General features: G+C 37.4%; 1 protein-coding gene across 1 annotated transcript; it reads left to right on the top strand.

Moving 5' to 3' along the window:
* Window positions 1-8,349: 8,349 nt before the first annotated feature.
* Window positions 8,350-20,103, top strand: LOC129271221 (E3 ubiquitin-protein ligase Topors-like). The gene is made up of 2 exons (XM_054908601.2): window positions 8,350-8,499; window positions 15,015-20,103. Exon 2 carries the CDS (start codon window positions 15,049-15,051, stop codon window positions 17,629-17,631), a length of 2,583 nt encoding a protein of 860 aa, XP_054764576.2. The 5' UTR covers window positions 8,350-8,499; window positions 15,015-15,048; the 3' UTR covers window positions 17,632-20,103.
* Window positions 20,104-23,943: the final 3,840 nt, after the last annotated feature.

The following is a 23,943-nucleotide window of genomic DNA, read 5'->3' as shown; positions in this document are numbered from 1 at the left end:
TATGCTACACTAAAATTTCAATTCCTGTTCACTCATGCATTAAATTTCAATTTAGTAACTCATGAAATTTGCCTAAGAAACCAAAACTTATCTCACTCATTAATTTAGCTTAGCAAGTTCCAAAGGACTAACCACTAAAAAAAAACTGTAAGGCTAATTCCTGCCCAGCCTAGCCGAGCTTAGTGTCTGCATGAGGAGGAGAGAAGCAGGGGGGGGTTCAGATGGAGGGAGGGGTTGCTAAATGTTCTGTTGACCTTTATCCCATCAACGTACTTCACCTACCTAAGTCATATTACCCCCTCTTCTCCTGACTTTCATAAACACATTGTTGAGATCCACATGATAAAGACAAAATGCTGCACTAAAATTGCAATTCACGATCACTCATGCATTAAAGTTCAATGTAATAAATTCAATTCAATAACGCATTAAATTTTCACAAACAACAAACTGATCACAACTGATCTTTAATTCACCAAATAACCCTCAACTTTGCAAGTACCAAACAAAAAACCTGAAAGAATTGGAAGGCTAATTCCGGCCCACCCTAATTTTCATACCCTTTGTTTCAGTGGGCAGTGCTCGCTCAAGTATGAATAGTTTTCCAACTTTTTGGTGTCACTTGAAAGCTGACTTTATTGGCTTTCCATATCTATAAGTTATTTCCCCCAAAGTGCTATATTTTTTATTTGGCAGCCATTTCAAAAGTGTATAGTTTTTTTTGGGACGCACTGTATATAAATCAACACTTGTCCTTGATACACATTTGTTTGTGAAAAAAGGGTATGATGCAAGGGAATTCTGTGTGTTATAAGGGTGCGCGCGTGCAGCGAGGACCTTCTGTCCGTATAGTTTTCCATATGTTACTTGCGTATGAAGAAGTTGAACGCCTGGAGAGGGTAACAACACAGACCTCCACATTGCCAGTCTTGTCCCCCTTATCATGGAACTAAATCACTGGTCCAGGGTGTTATACATGTTGATGTGATTTTATTTCGCTCGGTCGCTACGCCCCTCGCATAACAACTGAAACAAATTTATCACCGGGACGTGATGGGCCAATTTTCCTTGTATTCAAATGACCAACGTCACGCATTTATCTAGAAGACCCCCCCCCCCAAAAAAAAAAAAAAAAAAAAAAAAAAAAAAAAAACTTTTAGTCTAGAACCGCGCCTGGATGAAAGAGATGAAGAACAACAACAACAACAACAAGAGGAAGGAAGAGGAGAAGAAGAATTAAGAAGATGAAGAAGAAGAAGAAGAAACAGGAAACAGGAAACGCAACCAACATCTGGGATTTGTTGATGTTTTCGAGTAGCCTAATCACTTTAAATATTTTTTTATTCTTTCATTTTCCAGCATTCTCTGGAAGTCATTTCAATCAGACTCTAAAAAGGAGTTTAATGTGATTGACTTGTATAATTTTAACCAAAGATCAGTGTAAATTGTTATTGTTGCAAATCTAAGCAACTAGTGTCCCTCTCCCGATTTTTAAAGCCTTGTATTTTTTTACAACAACCAAAAATGAAAAGGTATAATCCCAGTTATTCAAAGCAATGCAAATATATCAAATTCAACACAAAACACTGTGAAAACAAAATCAATTTGGTCCATTTTGATTGGTCTGTTAGATGACACGTGCACAGCAGGGATGTGGGATCGATTTTTGTCCTGGGGTGCTGAAAGCATGACAATGTCTATTGCATGTCAGAATTCTCTGGCAAGCAAAAAAAAAAAATTAGCAATTTTCGGCCGTGACTCTTCACTCTTCCTCTGAAATTCACGGTTGTCCTGAAAACAGATAATGTCGGGTTTATCAGCAATTTTTTTTTGGGGGGGCACTTCCATTGACGAGTGGATACCATGCGCGACCAAGGGGTCTTGAAAAACACCCTAAACACGTATTTTCCATATTCTGAAAATGCACCCCTTAACAAGTATTTGCGTGTGAAACCCTACCCTTAACAAGTATTGGAAACAAATACTATTGGCAAGTATTCCCAGAATTGAGCCCCTAAACAAGTACAGCGATGTATTTTCCATATTCTGAAAATGCACCCCTTAACAAGTATTAGGAACAAAACGATACTCGTGGCAAGTATTTCCTGAAATGAACCCAAAACAAGTACAGCGATATTTTATTATGTCACAGGTCCGTCGGTCGTCGGTTTTACCTTTACACACCATTATTTTGGTTTAGTACGGCCCCACCTTTCACACCTCGCGCAAATCGGACTCTAAACACGTAGTGTTGGGGCAAAAAGGACATCCTTTATAAAAACATTTTGATTTTGTTTTATCATCCCCGCATATTTGACCCTAAACACGTATATTTCTCCGAGCGAAATAGATACCCTTTTTTCAATATTTTTGTGTTTTTGACACCCTTATCACGGTTACGTACGTAACGTGCCCTATCTTGAAAAAGACATCCTTTTTACGTGTTTTTTTGGTCGCGCATGGTATCCACTCGTCAATGTAAGTGGCCCCCCCGGGGGCAGTTTGGGTCTGAAACTGTCACTCTTTTAGGCTACTATATCTTTTACATGTTTTAGTAGCCCCCATAATATAATCACACTGTGTTCCGCTATCTGGACACATCAATTGGCGGATGTACCATGTACTGTTGGTGACGAATTGTGTCCAGCCTGGCGTTCCATATAATTTAGCGCCGCGTTATGTTCGTAATGAATGGTGTAGGATCTTGTCAACTGATCATCTCTTCTACACATAGAGATGTATACATACATCTCTATGCTTCTACAAGATGTTGACATGATGAGATCCGAGATCTTGTCATCTGACCATCTCTTCTCAAAAGATGTCGACATGATGAGATCCGGGATCTTGACATCTGATCATCTCTTCAAAAGGATGTTGACATGATGAGATCCGGGATCTTGTCAACTGATCATCTCTTCTGAAAGATGTCGACATGACGAGATCCGGGATCTTGTCATCTCATCATCTCTTCTAAAAGATGTTGACATGATGAGATCAGGGAACTTGTCATCTCATCATCGATCTCTTCTAAAAGATGTTGACACGATGAGATCCGGGATCTTGTCATCTCATCATCTCTTTTAAAAGATGTTGACACGATGAGATCCGGGATCTCGTCATCTGATCTTTTGCTATCATGATGTCGACTTCCCAAGATAATTATCTCAACATCTCGGTGGCACTTTTAAGCTTCCATAGGGCTGTAACCAGTAGATTGAGTCCCTTTTGTATGGAAGCTTAAAAGTGCCACCGAGATGTTGAGATAATTATCTTGGGAAGTCGACATCATGATAGCAAAAGATCAGATGACGAGATCCCGGATCTCATCGTGTCAACATCTTTTAGAAGAGATGATGAGATGACAAGATCCCTCATCGTGAAGAGGGAGGGTTAAAGCCCGATAGTCCGCGGGTCCGATAGTCCCCGGGTCCGTTAGAACGCGGGTCCGATAGACCGCGGGTCCGTTAGAACGCGGGTCCGATAGTCCGCGGGTCCGATAGTCCGCGGGTCCGATAGTCCGCGGTGTGTGTAAAATTATGATCAGGATATAGTGAGATCCAATGTCATCAAGAGGTCAAAAGGCCGATGATACGAGTCCATGGGGTTCTATAACGACGACCCAAAGGACAATCGACCCCTGACATCTACTTCAAGGAAAATATTATCCCCATATTTTTATCGTCGGGGACTGTTATCCCCCCCCCCCCGGAAATTTACCCTCTAGACGCCATACGGAGCCTCTAAAATGCCATCGATAAAGGGTTATATGTCAACATGGCAAGATATTTTATCTTGCCAAGTCGACTTAAATAAGTTACATGTCAACATGGCGATATATCGGGATTCTCGCCGGGACTTGTACACTTCATATCTCGCCATGTGGACATATCGACTTGACAAGATAGAATATATCGCTATGTCGAAATAATAAGCTTATTAATTACTTAGGCGGCGGAAACGGGGGGGGGGGCCTTTCCCCCCTAAATATGAGGTGGGGGACGGTCCCCCTAGATTTTTAGTGGAGAACCTTTTTTTTTGCTTGTCAATTTGTTTTCTACGTACCCCCCTAAATTGAGGTGGACCCCCCTAAAATCTTTTTGTTCCCCCTCCCCCTAATTTTGGTTGATAACTTTTTTTTTTCCTTGTCAAAAATTTGTAGTGGTCCCTCCTATAAATTTTGGTTGATTTGCTTGTCAAATTTTTTACCTGTGTCCATCCCAAAATTTCAAGTGGACCCCCTAAATTTTTTTGCCTTCCGCCGCCAATGATTAATTAAGACATGGCAAGATAAAGTACCACGCCATGTCGTCACGTTGATGGCATTTTCAAGGCTCCGTACTAGGGGTAATTGTCTGGAGGGTAAATTTCCCGGGGGGGGGGGGGTAACAGTCCCCGGCGGTAAAAATATGGGGATAATATTTTCCTTGAAGTAGTTGTCAGGGGGTGATTGCCCTAACTGGGTTATTGTTATAGAACCCAGGCGCGGATCCAGGATTTCGTGGGGAGGGAGGGGGGGCCAAATTTGACCTGATTTTTGGCGCCCATGTGTACTTTTCGAAAAATGACGCCCACTCCCTCCCGGCCAGGCTAACTTAATTAAGTGCCTTAAATGGATTTTGAATTATCTCATAATCACATAAAAATTTAAAAAAAGACCACTCTTTAATGTGTTCTTTAAAAAAAATCCATGAACATATAATGTAATATCATTGGGAGCGCGAAGCACGAGCGATTTTGGGGGGTTTCAATTTGGTTTAACTTCTCACCAGATTAGGCCCTACTAGAATATTGTGTGAACAAGGCCTGAATAAATAATGAGAACGCGAAGCGCGATCTGATTTTTTCATAGATTTTTCATGTATTATATCCTGAAAGCCTAAGTCAGGGGCGGACCCAGCTTCCGCCAATAGAGGGGAGGGGCCATTTTTTCACCCATATTTTCCCCGATCGGCCGCTCAAAGTTGATATATATTTTTTTTCTTTGAAGGGGTTGTCCCAGTGCCGTAATGCGCCAACAATTTCGAGGGGGCTCGATATGGCATATCGCATAAAATTAATAAAAAATTAATAAAAAGTTGCCAGTGAGCGAAGCGAGCAAGCAAATATGCTAACATTTTTATTACAAAAATACAAGGTTGTGATAGATTTTGACATAATATTTGGAAAATAATAATATATTTCACCCTAATCCCTTTCCTTTTCTCTCTATTTTTTCTTAGTCTTGATTCTCTCTTTTTTTTTTGGGGGGGGCAAAACGCCCATGTCCTAACAGTCATTTCTTAGCTTTACTTTATAAGCAACATAAATGTGTAATAATCTCATAAGCCCTATGCAATCTAAAAATGAAATTTCATGTATTTTGTCGTGAAAATTGAACATTTTGGGCAATGTTTGTGAACCTGAACAGGGCGCATATGTAACTAGATAATTACCACGAGCGCGAAGCGCGAGCAGAAATGTTAAATATTCGTTCTGGCCTGGTCGAAAAGGGACCTGTTAAGGATGTTTTGCAGTTAGCCATTAAGACGATACATGTTTCAACGATTAAATAATGCGAGCGCGAAGCGCGAGCTGAACATTTTTGATATAACCTAAAAAAATGAGATTTCAAATCCCCCAATGGGACACTCGATTCATGTTTGTCAATCATGAAAAAGGATGGGTAATTTTTTCTTACAATAATAATGCGAGCGCAAAGCGCGAGCAGAAAATTTTTGATATTCTGATCTGAAACTGGATAATTTTTTGCACGTTCTGAATAAGATCAAGCTTTGTATCTCAAAAAACATGCATGCGCGTGTTTTAGAGTTAGATATAAGAATCCTGGCAATCTGAATACATTTCATTTTTCATCATAAAAATCAATAATGCGAGCGCAGAGCCCGAGCTGAAAATAATATTTGAAATTTCGATATGAAAAGGGTCAATTTAAGCACTGTTTACAGCACTGTGTATATAGGGAAATTTGATAGCACTATATAAATGATGCGAGCGCGAAGCGCGAGCTGATATTTTATTATTATTTTACCTAGGATCGAGACATTTTAGGCCTAAGGACATTTTGTCATCATATAAGAATGATGACTATCTTCTTTAAAACTTGTCGATATTTATTTCTGAAAAAGGGACGACTTAGTTATTATGGATTCATACAATTTTTATTTCATATTTATTAATCTATTAAGCCTAATAAGTGTGTGAAATTTGTTGACAGTGCATGAGCCATGAGGCCTGAAAACTGGATATTTTAAGTATTTTTATAATCATGAATAGGATTCATTGGTTGATATATTTTTAGCAAATAATGCGAGTGCAAATCGCGATCCGGAAGTTTTTAATGGGGGGATTTAAGTAGTTTGTTATAGAATTAATATATAGGTATACCTAACTCACCAATCAAAATGCGAGCGCACAGCGCTAGCTCATAGGCCTTTATTTTTATTTTTTTACAATCGAGACACCTGAAAAGGTATATTTAGATAATCTTATATGTAATACAAAAAGACAATTGGTTGGTCTACTTGGCAAATAGTGCGAGCGCACAAAATGTTGCAAATGTTGATGCACTCCATAAAACGGACATTTCCAGAGCACTTAAAAAAACATAAATTGGTAAATCAAACAAAATAATGAAAGATCGATGTCCAAGCTGAATTATGTTTTGTATATTGATATCAAAACTTGATATTTTAAACTACATATCAGCAAGATATGTATTTCATCGAACAGGCAATGCGAGCGCGATGCGCGAGCGAAACTTTAAAATAGTGACATTAAATATTTTCAAAAATTGTTTTCCAAGTCTTCTCCTGACCTTATTTTATTCACTCGTCTTCCTCCTTTTATGTTTCGTCTTCTGTTTTCTCCTTTCTTTCCCCCTTTTTTTTCTTTTCCCGTTTTGCCCAAATAGCTCTGTCAATAGGGGGGAGGTTGCCCTCGGGCACCCTGGATCTGCCTATGTTAGTAGTTGTTATGATGAACACGATGCATATTTTGTCATCATATAAGAATGATGACTATCTTCTTTAAAACTTGTCGATATTTATTTCTGAAAAAGGGACGATTTAGTTATTATGGATTCATACAATTTTTATTTCATATTTATTAATCTATTAAGCCTAATTAGTGTGTGAAATTTGTTGACAGTGCATGAGCCATGAGGCCTGAAAACTGGATATTTTAAGTATTTTTATAATCATGAATAGAACTTAATATAATGTAGGCCTACATAAAAAAGCGTTTTAGACTAGGCAGGGGCGGATCTAGGATTTTCCAAAAGGGGGGCAAAATTTTCGGAGGAAATTTTGACAAGCCCCCCCCCCAAAAAAAAAAAGGTTTCAACGACAAATTAAGGATATTTCGTACCCCCAAAAAAATTGACATGCAAAAAAAAAAGGTTTTCAACTCACAAATTAAAGATATTTCGTACCCGAAAAAATTGAAAGAGGAAAATTTTAAATTTTGCTTCTCAAAAGGGGAGCACGTGCCCCCTGTGCCCCCCCCCCCATGGATCCGCGCCTGAGACGAGGCAAAATTGTCAAGCAATTTAGGCTTACAAAATTATGTGATGGAGTAAAATTACAACCAATTGAGAAAACATGTTTTGAATAGTGCCGGAGGCCTAAATCGATATTGTGTAGATCCACTGGCGGATCCGGGGGGGGGGGGCACAGCCGGCCCGTGCCTCCCCCCCCCCCTTGAGAAGCAAAATTAAAATTTGTAATGTAAATGGCATTAAAACAGAAGTGTGTCCCCTCTTTTGAGAAGACCTTTTTTTTTCTCCTCTTCTTCTTTTTGCTTGTCAATTTTTTTCGGGGACGAAATATCATTAACTTTTCGGGTTAAAAAAACTTTTTTTTTTGGTAATATTTTTCCTCGGAAAAATGTGCGCCTCCCCCCCCCCCCCCCCCCTTGGAAAATCCTGGATCCGCCCCTGGTATAGACTTAGATCAAGCTGCTTACCCGTCTTCTAATAAAAGATAGATTCAAAAAATGAAATATAGAAGAAAAAAAAGAACTGGAATAGTTCGTGTCGACAGAGAATCACACATCCCACTACCAACCTTACAGCACCCCACCCCAGGATGGCCCCCGCAATCATGATTCGCGACTCTGCGGGAAAAGAGGCATATCTTCTTTGTCTCGCAGATAACCAATGCCGCAAAACCCGTTTCCTCTCTTATATTTCATATTCATATCTAGTTGGTGCGATGGTAGAGGGGGGGGTTGCCGTTTACTTGAAACAAACAAAAATAAAGGTCTAATATCTAATTCTGAGATGTTCTGGCCCACTAAAAAAAAATTGCTTATCTGTCTAGACCCCACCCCCGTATAGTAACGTAGCATGACGTCATGAAATTATATATTCACTGGCCAGCAGTTTGTACTTGACACAACGCAAGAATACCCTACAAATTGCTCTCCTGCTGTCCTTTTGCAGATGGGAAAAGGCATGTCTTAAGCTTGATTTCCTGAAGGTATATATTGATCTAACAGGTAAGCTTCTTAGAATAAAGATTTTTGTGATTCTTTAAAGAAAATTGTCAAAAGTCTGTGGGATGCGATTGTGTTTAGCTGGATGTATTTGTATTATTCACTTCAGTCCCATCTTATGTTGTTTGTGTTAGTGTTTCTTTGCCCTGCTCATTAAAATTCAATCCAATTACTGCACTGCAGCTGCAAGTCAAGTGTAAAGCAGCAGGCAAAGCAGTGATGAAGCCAAGGCAGGCAAAGGAGCTGGGCCACCAGAAGGTGGTTCCTTGTCATGCTTGTCTGTGCACATTATCAAACTTAAGCTTAAAGGTCAAGTACACCTAGATAGACGGCACTCTAGGCGACACCCCAATACTTACCCGTGCTAATAAACTGGGACTCCACTCACGCGCATTTGGGCCGCCCTAGCTTAGAACTAAGCTTTGTTTTACTAAAAAATAAATCTTGTAATGATTCAATAAATGTTACTTAATAAATTAGTACTGTTAAATCGGTACTCACCGGTTCTTTTCTTGAATTTTCTGGCAATTTCCCACGCTTCTGGCTTCAATTCTGCGGCTGTTCCTGTCACTCTAGGCGACCCCCCAATACTTACCCGTGCTAATAAACTGGGACTCCACTCAGGCGCATTTGGGCCGCCCTAGCTTAGAACTAAGCAATATTATCTAGAAATTGTGGAATTGTAGTCATTAAATATGTTCTATTAACCCTCTAGCACCTACAGATTCCTATGCATAATGGCAACTACTCACTGGAGGAAACAATAAAACTGGTAATAAGTAGGCATTGTTCCAAACAAATTGAAATATTTTTTTATAAATTTACTTTTGTTCATTACAAGTTATATTTATTTTGTAGCATAGGACCTGTTGAATAGAATGGTACATGGCAAAGTTCAATCAGATGTACGAATATTGACCTTTGACAATCGTTTGCAGAGCGAGAAGAAAAAAAAACAAAAAGTTCGGGTTTCAGCCGCCCCAGTCCCACGCCTTCAAAAAAATGTAAAGTATCACTGACAGAATACTAAAGTTTTCGCCAGATCTTGAATCAAATATGTCAAATATTAATTCCAACACACATCTAGATGTCACTCTGTGTGATATCCAACGAGCTTCTTCGGCGAAGTAAGTGGTTTTCCGAGACATGGACGCAGCCATCTTTGCTGAGATCGACTGCGCAACAGTCTGGAACTTGCTACACACCGATGCACGTCAATCGGGTTTTCTCTATTATACTTAATAGGAGCATACACTTTTCTAAGCAGATCTATGTAGCAGCCAACCTATACGGTATGCACACGCAATATTACCACGGTAAATCATAGACAAGAGATACTATAGCGCAAAGAAAACGTACGGGCGGTTAAGGGCGGTTCAGTGTGTAATAGGAAGGGCGGTCTCGGGTGGTTCAGGTGCTAAAGGGTTAAATAAATTGATAATGTTTAATCGGTACTCACCGGTTCTTTTGTTGCATTTTCAGACCATTTCTCACAATTCTTTTGCGGCAAATTTTGTCGCCATAGACAGCTTAGCATCCATCTTTATTGATAAATGGAGCGCCCTTTACGATAGTTGTTAATGCCGCGGAGAAATCGTTAGGCATTTTGGCCTGTGTTCAAGGCGTTCTTTCTGTATTATTTTTTATATTGAAGATTGTGCATTTGTTGAATAGCGCCGTCTACGTCAGGTATGAGATCGAGTGTATAAATACACTCTTCCAAAATAATTATGATTCCGACCTGGCGCTGTTTAACTTCAATCTCTTTCACCTAAATTAGCGATGAATGCTAGCATTATAAAATATATATTATTAACGTCTGACGAAAAGAATAACCAACCGATCAGCTGACGAGAACGCGAATCACGTGATCTTCATATCAGCTTCGATCGCGAGTCAGAAGAGAAGAGCAGCTGCCCAGAAAATCAGGAAAAAGCCGTGAAAATGTAAGTTCCCCTTCATTTCTTTCATTTTTTTGTTGTTGCTAACGATGCATTTACACTATAAAATTATAATTTAAATAAGAGAAAGGAATATAGCTTGTACTTGTGATATAATATATAAATATCCTGTTCTCAGAGATTTCTAACCAAAAATACTACTGATGTCGCCTATGAGGTCCATACATGTAATGTTGGACCTCATTGGTACTAGGAGTGGTTCCTGTCGCGGTAGACAGCTACATATGCAACTTTATTTATAAATAGAGCGCCCCTTACGATAGTTGTTAAGAACGCGGCCAAATTGTTAGGTTTTTTGCACTGTGTCCAAGGCGTTTTTATTTTGTTTGATTTTTTATTTTTAATAAATATTTTGTTAAATAGCGATTTTTACGTCAAATATTAAATTCATATCACAAAATATTTTTAATTGTAGAAATATATATAATATCATGCAATTATTCATTCTATATATATTTTATAATAAAATTTATAATTGTTGCGGTCTTTAAAAAAGGATAGTCGATTGATCAGGTGATGACCACACGTATCACGTGATCTGAAAATCAGCTTCATACCGCTTTGATCGCACTCGACGGTGACCGGACTGACTGCCAAAAAAAGATCGAAAAATGACTCAAATGTAAGTTTCCCTTTATTTTATTAAATTCAAATTAGGAATAGGAATATATTTAATGGGCAATCTTTTAATAAATGATAAACAAACGAGGACAAAACTCATATTTTGGGAGTAATATCATACTTGGGTGCAGGAAACAGTACGTTTAGAAGTTCTAACCTGTTTTTAACGCATTGTCGCCTATGAGGTCCATACATGTTAATGTTTGGACCTCATTGGTACTAGGAGTGATAGACGGCGCGGCTGGCAGCCGTCACTCTAGGTGACACCCCAATACTTACCCGTGCTAATAAACTGGGACTCCACTCACGCGCATTTGGGCCGCCCTAGCTTAGAACTAAGCAATATTATCTAGAAATTGTTGAATTGTAGTCATGAAATATGTTCTATTAAATAAATTGATAATGTTTAATCGGTACTCACCGGTTCTTTTGTTGCATTTTCAGACCATTTCTCACAATTCTTCGTAAATATTTGCGGCAAATTTTGTCGCCATAGACAGCTATACGTCCATCTTTATTGATAAATGGAGCGCCCTTTACGATAGTTGTTAATGCCGCGGAGAAATCGTTAGGCATTTTGGCCTGTGTTCAAGGCGTAGCTGTTCTATTTTTTTTTATAGGTATGAGATCGAAATCACAGCGAGTATTTACACTCTTCCATAATGATTCCGAAAGGGAGGCGCAACACCCCCCACCCACAGGGGCGCAAATTCCAGGGGGACATGTCCCCCTCACCTAGAATAGTAGGGGGACACATTATGAAATGTCATCCCCCTACTATTTTGGGTCTTTTCATTCAAAATCGAAATAAAATATGTATTTTGGAAGAGACGATCTTACTTTTGGGGTGCCCTTTTTTTTTGCTTGTTTGCTTATCAAATTTCTTTTGGTCAAGATGACCTTCTTTTTGGGGTGATAAACCTTCTTTTTTGTTTTTGTTTGTTTGTTTTTTTCTTGTCAAATTTTCCAGCCCCTGGTCCCGGCTACCTTTGGAGAGATTTCCGCCCTTGCCTAACAGTACACTTGATATTGTTTGCGAATCTGCGTGGGCGTCGGGGGCTGGGGGATGAGGAAAAGCGGTGAGACGAGAAAAAAAAATAGAAGGAAAAAGAGGACAGAAAAAAAGTGAACGAAAGAAAAATTAATGGAAAATAAAAGGGAGGAGAAAATAGTGAGAAAAGTGATGGGTAGGTCGAGATTTTATGTGTCCGTGCAAAAAGAAATGAGCAGAGGTTGAGATGTTGTACTGCTGGTTGCGTTCTAGGCGCTCCGCATTTTTTTCGCTGTTCAGCGTTATTTTATGATGTAGCGCCATCAGCGATTATACGTGAGATGCCTGTTGATTTTTTTGGTACAATTTCCTATTATGCGCCGGCGACATGAATCTAGACTGTTCGATAAGAAAAATTCGCATTTCGATTGTTGTTTGCGTAATTTCCACCGCAGTATTAAGGATCGGACGGAGTATCTTGGCTGAGATTTGAAGGTAAGCGTTTTAAATCCCTTTTTATGAATATTTTGGAGCATATTTTAAAAATTAATTCAATAAACAGATTTAGATGAATAAATTTAGTATATTGTGAAGATTTTGGCATGTGTCATTCTCTCACATTCGTGTGATGAATGAAAACGTCAAAATTCATTATGAAATGACATGCGTTGTGCGAGGTTAGTACAACTAACCTCGCATGCTTGTGTGAGTGGACGTCATCCAGCCACTGCCGAGAGCAAATTTATGAATGAAAATATAGTAAGCATGTGCAGTGCAAGCCTTCCATTGCCCCACACTTTATTCCATCAAAACAAGTGTGCAATTCTCTATCACCTCGTACCAAAATCTACCTAGAATTTCACTTTCCTATATTTTATATGAATTATGAAAGGTATTCTCGGAGGATCTATTTTCTCACCGATACCGCACAGGTAAGCGAATTTCGATTACTTCTTGCTTTTCCGTCAAAATCTTACGAATTAGCGTCGATATGGCATCGCGTTCGTTGGAGTTTGTAGAGTCTATCGCAACGTGCTCAAAGTCAATTGATTTCCCGGTTACGGAGCGTCGCGTGAATATGAAATTGCAGAGTCTCGATAATTTTCGATCGATACTGGAGCGATCCGATCGCAAACCAAGACCATTTCCCGCGTAGACAATGTGACCGGATATCGTTATTGCTATCGATACTTTCGCACGCAGTCCGAGGGAATTATTTTGGCGACCACGTAGTCATGACCAGATCTGCGCAATTGACCAATCAGCGGTCTCCGATTCGCTGAGCTGAGACGGTCCATCCGTTGTACACCGTCTATGGACGATTTACCACTGTGTAAAGGTCAAGTCCACCCCAGAAAAATGTTGATTCGAATAAATAGAGAAAAATCAAACTAGCAAAATGCTGAAAATTTCATCAAAATCGGATGTAAAATAAGAAAGTTATGACATTTTCAAGTTTCGCTTATTTTTTATAAAACAGTGATATGCACAAGTAGGTGAGTCAGTCGATCATTTCCATCACTCACTACCGGTATTTCTTTTGTTTTTTATTGTTTATCCACATTGTGCTGCACTCAACCCAGGTGAGGTGAATGGGTACCTGGCAGGAATTTATTCCTTGAAATGCGTGTGCGCTGTAATCTGCCAAGCTACAGCTGGGGTAATAATATCCAAGTCCTTTGGAAGTGCATAGAGACATTATTCATAATTGTGATATGCGCTATACAAGAACTGTATATTATTATTATTTGAATTATACAGTATTTCATTTTAGATTTGACAATAAGGACCAACTTGACTGAAACATATAGTATTAAACAATGATAATTCCACATGTTCAGGGAGGAATTAATCGTTGTTTCACTTGACAATGAGGAGAAAATTAGAATATTCCGTATTTCATGTAATAGAATACAAAAGAAATAGTGAGTGGATGATGTCATCAGTCTCCTCTTTTGCATACCGACCCGGATATGCATATAACTGTTTTGTAAAATTGAATGAAACTTTAAAATGTCATAACTTTCTTATTTTATATCTAGTAGTAGTAGTACATCATGTCTTTATTAAAGATCAAGCATAACAAAAACCAGGCCCGGCAACCTATCAGGTTGGCCGGCAGGTTACATTTACATTATTACATGATACATAAATCAGAGTACATTATACATTACGATCATAATACATTATTATTACTGTTTGATAGATTAACATAACGATTATAACATTAAATATCTAAAATACAATACAAATAAATTCAAACAACGATGAATGCATTCACATGGTACACAGTAAGATAGAGAGATAGTGAGAGATAGAGAAAAATAGAGGGGAAAAATAGTAAGAGAGGGGAAGAGTGAGAGAAAGAAACAAAAAAGGCATTAGATAGATGGGATCGAGGAAGAGAGAGGGGGAGAAGGGGAGGGAGTGGAAGAAATAGAAGAAAAAGCGGTAAAGGGAAGGAGAAGAGAGATCGGAATAATACATAATTTACTGATCAGTACAGTATACAACATTGTCATGAAATGGCAAAAATATGTGGATGTAGATCCAAATGGTCGTAACAATAAAGATTCAAACACGTGGCACTGGGGAGGTAGCATAAAGAGAAATCGGGAGGGGAGAGAGATAGAGAGGGAGGGAAAGAGAGAGAGACTGGGTTTTTATGAAATTTTATGAAATTTTCAGTGTTATGCTTGTTGGATTTTTCTCTTTTTATTCAAAATTAACTTTTTCTTGGGGTAGATAGTGGAGAGTAAATGAGTAAATACATGTATGAGCAAGAATTGATCAAAAAGTTTGCTGAATGGGCAAAAAATGAACCAATATTGATAAAGATTTTGGACTTACTCCAGTCAAGAATCCATCTACCGGTATCTCTAGTTTTATTTTGATTATTTGACCTCATTAATTTAATGTTGTATATTGTTTTATCTCCTCTACAGGCAGGTGCATATGATGTGCTAAAGGTCTGCTACTATGGATGGAACCAATGTGCAGAGAGGTCTGCAGAAAGCCTTGAATGAATCTTCCTCTAAAGGCATCAGCAATGAGGCAGAGCTTGCTCCAACTGACAGTGATGCCTCATCCCGATCAGGTTCACCTGACCAATGCTGCTCTATTTGCCTTGGAAAATTCAAAGACAAATCCTTTTCTGATGGCTGCTTTCATCGGTTCTGTTTCCAGTGTATACGAGAATGGGCCAAGGTGAAGTCAACATGCCCTCTATGCAAAACTCCTTTCAAATCCATCATTCACAATGTAGTTTCAAGTGATGTCTATGACCAGTACATGCTACCACCCACTGAAAATGGATCTTTGGAATTGGATCATAATGGTGCTCGTTTTCGCTACCATACCACCTTAGCAAACAACAGAAGATCAGCATGGGAGACAAGGATGGATCAACTCTTTAGTCGTCAGGCCAGGTTGGCAGAGCGGATCCACCGTGAAAATGAGGCCCGCCAGCGCCGTCAACTGATCTACGCCGCTGGCTTGCGGGTTCATCATATCGCAGCCAATAGATTCACAAGGTTCAGGGACACTTCTCCTCAGTTTTTCCGTGAGAGCCAGGCTGTTACACATCGTCTTATCCCATGGCTTAGGAGAGACCTTGGTGTACTTTTCAATGGGAATGACCAGCATGTCAGGTTCATGACCCAGTACATTCTATCACTGCTTCCAAACGTTGACATTCAATCAGAGGAATTCCACAACCACTTGAGGCCATTCCTCTATGGACGCACTGAACACTTCATTCACGAATTCACCAGCTTTGCAAGATCACCTCATGACATGGACACCTATGACCAGATGGCCCAATATGACTTTCGTCCTGAGAATCCTCAATTCACTGCCACACTCCGACCTCAGCATCCCCTTGTAGCACAAGAGAATAGTAGTAGTGAGGAGAGCGAGAACAACCATTCCAATAACGAAGTAATTGTCATTTCAGATGATGATGACACTGAGAGCAATCTGTTTGTCCTACCTGGTGGAAGTTCACAATCTGCCTCTCTTGGTCATCACTTACCTGGGCCATCTTCTTCTACAAGTGTGACTGGTCCATCTGCAAGTTATAACCTTGCAGATACACATAACCCTGAGCCACCTGCAAGCCGAGACCTTGATCAACCTGGCCCTTCTGGTGTAACTCTGTCAGGAAGTCTGCAGATCAAGCAAGAGCATGACAGTGCCAGTGGTAGGAAAAAGTCTGACGATGGTGAGGACAGTAGTGGTAGTGTGGAGATTGTTGGTTATCAAAAACCATTCCATCTGCGCACTCCTATTGCTTTCATAACTATATCTGATGACTTATCAGATGATCAACAGGAAAAAGGAACAAAAGGAAAGCTAAGTAGAAACAAGGAAAAGTCTGCACCCAAAAGAAACCACATAGAAGAGAAAGCCGGTGGAAAGAGGAAACAGAAGACAAAACATACCAGGAGCTTGCATGCTTCAAGTAGAGCTAGTACCTGGTCAACAGACTCAGATGAAAGTTACTACAACAAATCCAGACATGATGGCTACTACAAGAGACGCAGAGATACTGTTGATGACAGAGATGGCCCTTCCACATCGCACTACGATTCTCGGTACAAATCTTCATCGAAGCGCCAGCGTTCCCGCAGTCCAAATGAGCTTTTCCGTAAAGCAAGAGAAGAGGAAAGCAAGTGGAGTCTGTACTATGAGACTAGACATGATGATCTTTCTAACTCTAGGTACCGACGATCAAGATCCAGGTCTCGATCGACACACTCAAAAAGGTACGGAGAAGACAGCAGATCACTAGACAATTCCAGAACCCATCCTAGACCTTTGCGAGATGAAAGAAGATGGCGACGAAGCAGGAGCAGGAGTAGGAGTAGATCAAGAGAGTGGTCCAGGAACAGATCAAGATATTACAGAGATGAAGACTATAGAAGAAGCAGAAGTAGGAGTAGAGGGCGTTCCATGGATTTCTTCAGTGATGACAGCAAATTCAGTTCACGATATGGCAGTCGTTATGGCAGTACTTCTAGCACCTTCAGCAGACTTTCACACCAAGACAGTCATGCTCCACATTCATCAAAGAAAGACAATTCTAGTGCCACTCATGTGGGTACATCTAAAGCTTCAAGATCACCTGTGCTTAAGCATAGGCTGGATGATGATCATTCAAGCAAAGAAGGAGATTCGCATGTGAGCAAAAGACACAAGCACAAACAAAAGCACCACAAGAAGAAAAGCTCCAAACATAAGCACAAGAGAAGTCGAGACAAGGATTCTAAAAGTAGAAAGAAAGACAAGCGAAGTCGGCACCATAGCAGTAGTAGCCATGTCAGGAAGTCTCAGGATGAGAAAGAGAAAGCAATCGTTGAAAGCATATCGGACAGTACTGTAGAAGACAAGGATAAGGCAAATGGTAGAACCTCACAGAGTAAGATAAGGACCATGCATAGCAATCATGGTGAAAATCAGAATATCACTTTACAGGATTTATTAAACATGGACGAAAGCATGATATTTGACCCATCCCCAGCAGCAGGAAATTCTGATAAAGGAAATGGATCCATGCTATGATCAAGATTATCCGATGCACATCAACTAGAGGAAATATGAACAGGGTGGTGTTTCACAAAGAATAACGTGACTTAGTTATTTACTTATGTATATTATACTGTATACAACTGGGATTAAGTGTGATTTTTAATCCCACTTAGATATTTGTCAAACACTCTCTAGGAAAATGAAATGATGTTTGTAGATAGGCTATCGTCAAGTAGAATATAATTGTTTCTTGACAGTCAGTCCTGGCAGGAACAAAGAGGGACCTTTTCTCTACTTTTTGTTAAAGGGGAATCCAACCCAAATAAAAACTTGATTTTATAAGGAAAAGAAAAATCAAACAAGTTGATCGGTGAAAGTTTGAACAATATTGGACAAACAACAAGAAAGTTATGAATTGTCAAAAGTTGTAAATATTGGTAATCACTATACCCATGGAGACTTCAAATTGGCCGCATATGGGATGTGATAGTGATGTAAGGCAAGGACTACTCGTCCATGTACTCCAATACATATTATGGCTAAAATTTCATTTTTCCCAAAAGTTTTATTTCAAATTATATTTTTCTTTCATGAGGACATAAAACAATATACTACCTGGGTTATATTTAGATTACTGCCCCAGGGGAATGGGTACTTCGGAGAAAACCACAAATCCCTGATAATAAAGTACATGGCCTATGGGAAAGTTGTCCTTGCCCCTTGTCATAATTTACTTACCCAGTTGCCAATTTGAAACCTACATAGTATTAGTGATCTCAATTTTAAAGCAGCTGTAACTTTCTTATTGCTTGTCCGATTTCTTTCAAACTTTCACCATTCTGTTTAATTTTTTTCTCCTTCCCAACAGAACATTTAATGGCCAAGGCTGGATTCCCCTTTAAGTGTGGTGTTGCTTTGATTAGCACATGAATAATGTTTTTGCTTTCTCCTACTACTACTGTACAAGACACTGTTTGTTTTTTTAATAATGAATGTATATTCACTGTGTGTATTAGATGAAGCCAAGAGAAACAAATGTCTTCCCTGTACATTAACCTGCCCCTGGTCCTGCACAGGAAACATGTAAAAAAAACTTCCCCACTAATGCTGTCCAGAGAGAATTCACATTTAAAGAGAATTCGCAAGTAATATCAACTGTGGAAACATTTTGAAAACTGATGACGAATTTCATGTGTATTGCAGTTTATACATGACATAGATTATGTGTACAGTACATGTATGCCACCATTCGTCCCTTAAAGGACAAGTCCACCCCAACAAAAACTTGATTTGAATAAAAAGAGAAAAGTTCAACAAGCATAACACTGAAAATTTCATCAAAATCGGATGTAAAATAAGAAAGTTTTGATATTTTAAAGTTTTGCTTCATTTCACAAAACAGTTATATGTACATCTCGGTCGGTATGCAAATGGGGGAAATTATGACATCACTCACTCACTATTTCTTTTGTATTTTATTATATGAAATATGAAATATTTTGATTTTCTCATGTGAAATGAAGTTTCATTCCTCCCTGAACACATGGAATTCCATTATTTTAACATTTTGTGTTTCAGGCAAGGAGGTCCTAATCATCAAATTCGTAAAAATTGAAATATTGTATAATTCAAACAATAAAAAACAAAAGAAATAGTGAGTGAGTGACATCATTGACTCTCTCATTTGGATGTAACTGGCTCGTTCATATAACTATTTTGTTAAAAATAAGCGAAACTTTGAAATGTCATAACTTTCTTATTTTACATCCGATTTTGATGAAATTTTCAGCATTGTGCTTGTCTGATTTTTCTCTATTGATTCAAATTAACATTTTTCAGAGGTGGACTTGACCTTTAAAAGTTTATTCTCTATTAATTTGTAATTTTTTTTAATTTTAAATGCATCGCAAATGAATTTGATTTTTTGATATTTTGTCCCCCATTTTCTTGGTGTAATCTAATACCTTTTTATCATACATGTACATGTACAGTTCACATATTTGAATATATTGTTTTAAACTTTGTTAATGTTGAGGCAGGTGGGGGGGGGGGGTATTGTCATTTACAAGGTAGACACCATGTCAAATATAGACTACACGGGACCTAGGAATGAATCTGCTTTTAAAAGCAAGATAAACATGAAACATATTAAAACACAAATGCTGGGCGATATCATGTATGGCATCTTGCTAAGCATTGTGTATACCTCCGTTTCTCTACCACTAAAGTGAAAATGTGTTATTTCCAATGCAGTGTTCCATACACATTACACACAAAGGCCATATAGAAGTGCAGGTCTTGAGATGGCGCTATCCAAAGTGGATGTATTGGCTTTAGTTCTTCATCCAACTGAATTGATTTCTGTTTTGTTTATTTTGTTATCCAGAACTGAAATTTCTTTATCCATGAAAGATGAAATGTAGATTGTAAATATATGATTTCGTGTATATTTTATTTGCAATGCATCATATACAAAATATGAATTTAACCCCCCCCCCCCCCCCCGGAATTAATTTTCACTGTAACAGGAAATGATTTTAATTTGTATGATATTTTGAATGAAATACCAGATAATTGGCATTTTAAAATGCCATGAAGATGTCAGAATTACTCTCTCTCTTGTCATTTTTGCAAAATTTCTATCATTTTTTCAATTTCTGTTTGTTTCAGGTAAAAAAAAAAGGACCTGTATGTATAATTGTAAAAAAAAAAAAAACAGCAATGAAAGTCAAGTCCACTCAAACAAAAAGTTGATTTGAATAAAAAGAGAAGAACCAAACTACATGTAGGATAAAATTAAATATTTCATAAACATTTGATGTAAATCAGAAAAATATGACATTTTGAAATTTCACACAAAACTGTTGATATTTTGCAAATGATAGAGTAGCAATGATGTCATTAACTATTTTTTTGTGTGATTATTGAATTACACAATATTGCAAATTTGATGAAAACAACTATTTTCATCAAATGACAATATGTTGCATCAGTTGCAATTCCACTTCTTCAGGAGGAACCAAACATTCTCTTTATGATAAGGAGAGAATCAAAATATATACAAAAGAAATAGTGAGTGATGTCATGTCATCGGTCCCTTTATTTGCATGCAGACCAGGATATATATGTTTTTGTGTAATTAAGCCAAACTTTAAATGTCATAACTTTGTTAATTGACATCCGATCTTGATGAAATGTTCATGGTTAGAGTAATGGTTAATACATGCAGTGCGTTCATCAGTATGAAAAACCATTGCAAGAAGATATTCTTCATTACAGCCTGAAGCAACTTTTTGCTGGGGATGGACTTGACCTTTGATTTTTTTTTATTATAAAAATCAATTGAGGCTTCAAGTAATAAACTTTTACAAATTTGTATGAAGAAGAACAAGAGTAGCCAATAAAAATAAAATTATTAATATTAATCAAATAAAAATTAATGAAATTATCAGTCATGAATAAGCTACATGTAAAGTTCTCAAGTTTGCGACACTCTGTGTTACATTATGGGACTTCAAGTTTCTATTATTCAGTACTCTCAAAACGGTATTCAGTCCATGCTATATTCAATTGTACATGCTCCCAAAATGTTTTTATTAGAAAAACATGTATGTGTACTATCCAAACCCTACATTGACTTACACTGAGATTATTAAGAGATTGAATAATTGAAAACAGACTCACAGTCAAGTATATTTATTTTTATATCAATATCGAAAGAGTACATCGTAGGCTATCGATTGATGCAAAATTATTTCAAAATTTCAAGTAAAACTAAAAATATCAGCAATTTAAAAAGGCATAATAAAAGAAAAATATTCATAATCATAAAAATCACCCCCAAGTCCCTTGCATGATACTGACAAATTAATATTTACAAAATGATATTTAGATTGAACTTAATGATACTACACTGTACTTAATTATAACTTTTTTATGTTACGTCCGGACTTTTTTTTTTATGGTTGTGTGAATTTCCTCTATTTATTCAAGTCATAGACTCTTATTGATTGGATTTGATTGTTGGAGTGTGAAATACATGTATGTAGATGAGATGGAAATTATTTTCTTGAATGTTAACTGCCCATATTGGCTAATGATACATTGATTTTCCAGATAGGTCAAAGGTCAAAATGATCTTGAGAAACGTCCAGGGTCAAAAGAATCCAAACTGAGCAAAGATATAAAAAAAATGTTTTGTAATTTATTGGAATTTTACTTCATTTGAAAATACACAAAATTATGAAATGTGTACATGTAAAATAGTAGATGTATCTTTATAGGTAAGGCCTATGTTAAAGGTAAAAATTATCATTGTGTTTGTCAAAGGAACTTTGTGTCTTGTAATGAATAGAAATAGTGTATACAAATTGTAGATTTTGGTATTTACTGCTAGGTCGGTCATTGAGAGAATTTTTAGTAGATATTAGCAATACCATGTAATGGACATGATACAAACATTTCCAAAGAAAAACACTTTAAAATTTTACAGTATTCAAACAATTCTTGTTGAGTTATACAACATTCAGTTGAACACAGATTTATTTTACAAAAAAAGGACAAGTCTAGAAAGAGAAAAGTCCAACAAGCATAACGTATATAATGTAAAATAAAAAAGTTATGACTTTTTTAAAAGTTTTGCTTACTAAACTTCTCAAAACAGTTATAAATGCACATTCTGGTCAGTATGTAAATGGGGGACTGATGACATCACCCACTCACTCTTACTTTTATATTTCATTTTGTGAAATATGAAATTTTCTCATTTTCATGTGAAACAAGTTTATTCCTCCCTGAACATGTGGGATTACATTGTTTTAACTTTTAACATTTTACGGTTCATTCAAGTTGGTCATTATTATCAAATCTGTTAAAATTGAAATATTGTATAATTCAAACAAACAAAAAATAGTGAGGGGGGGGGGGGACATCATTGATTTTATCATTTGTATATCACTGAGTTGTGCATATAACTATTTTGAGAAAAATAAGTGAAAATTCAAAATGTCATAATTTCTTTGTTTTACATCCGATTTTGATATTTTTGGCATTATGCTTATTTGATTTTTCTCTAGTGATTCAAATCAGCATTTTTCTGGGGTGTACTTGACCTCTAACAGTAGCAGAAGAAATACTGCTGCCTTGCATAATGGATGTAACATTCTGAATGCTATTTCCACAAGCTACATAATTCCCATGACTGTCAATGTATTTGCACTGACAGAATGACTTGAAGATGTATTAAAAATCAACTTTCATTGCTTGATGCTACATGTATGTATGAGTGCATATGAATCATTTAATTGATTCAAGGAAGTGTGTCTTTGTATAAACTGAAGAAAAAAAGGAAGAAAATTAAAGATTGTATAAAGAAAGCTGATGCAAATCTTGTACATGGACTAAATAACCTTAGTGTGGATTATACAGTAGTTTAAATACCTCCAAAATTTTGCCCAGGGGTGTTTTCTCATCTTTCGTATGTCCCAAGATGAGGTTGAGGGAGATACTTGGAGCACTGATGAGAAAATACTGAAGGCAAATACCGGTAGTTAAAGTACCAGTGTGAGATGTATATAGTATTGGTGTGAGATGTGTATATAAAGAGGGAAACAGAAAAGAGATTTGTTATTTAGAAGGAAGAGAAAAAGATAAATAAAAATGGGTTCAACAGAGTAATTAATGGCGCAGTCACATTTCCCCTATGGCGAGATGAAAACGGCAGTTTTTACACTTTTTATACCAGCTACATATATAGGTGGTTTGAATAAAACGGCTGTTTTTGACTCACCTTACGGCTGCTGTAGGGGAAATGTGACTGCAGCAAAAGGGGGAGGAGGTAAGTCAAATACAGTAAGAGATAAGAAACAGATGACACTTGGTAATGGAAATGAGAGAGAAAGGGATGGGTTAGAAAAAATGGTTGGGGTATTTAAAGGGGAAGTTGACTCTGAAGAAAAGTTTGTTATAAATAGATAAAATAAAAAATATTTGTGTAGGTTTAAGAAAAATCCTTCAGAGATTAAGAAAGTTATTAGAATTTTGAATTTTTGACACTGTAAACGAGTAGCTGCCCCATGTGTCGTAAAATAAAATACATAAATTTCAATTTTTTGATGGTTCATGATTAATACTTGTTTTCTTTTTAGGAACGAGTGTGAAATTGTTTGTTGACATACTGAAGGTACAGTAAAAACCATTTTCAATTTTCTGAGAAAATAATATTTCATTATTTACCATACGATATGTAGGGAAGCTGCTCGCATGTGACGTCACAAATAAAATAATTAAATTCTAATAACTTCTTTTAAACTTTGATGGATTTTCCTCAAGCCTTCACCAATATTT

The sequence above is a fragment of the Lytechinus pictus genome, chromosome 11, assembly GCF_037042905.1.
Source record: "Lytechinus pictus isolate F3 Inbred chromosome 11, Lp3.0, whole genome shotgun sequence".
Taxonomy (NCBI): Eukaryota; Metazoa; Echinodermata; class Echinoidea; order Temnopleuroida; family Toxopneustidae; genus Lytechinus; species Lytechinus pictus.
Note: the sequence above shows the minus strand (reverse complement) of the source record. Positions and strands in the feature narration are given on the sequence as shown.

What these genes read in the sequence shown, in the direction of transcription:
- LOC129271221 (XM_054908601.2), top strand. Translation starts at nt 15,049, where the DNA reads ATGGATGGAACCAATGTGCAGAGAGGTCTGCAGAAAGCCTTGAATGAA.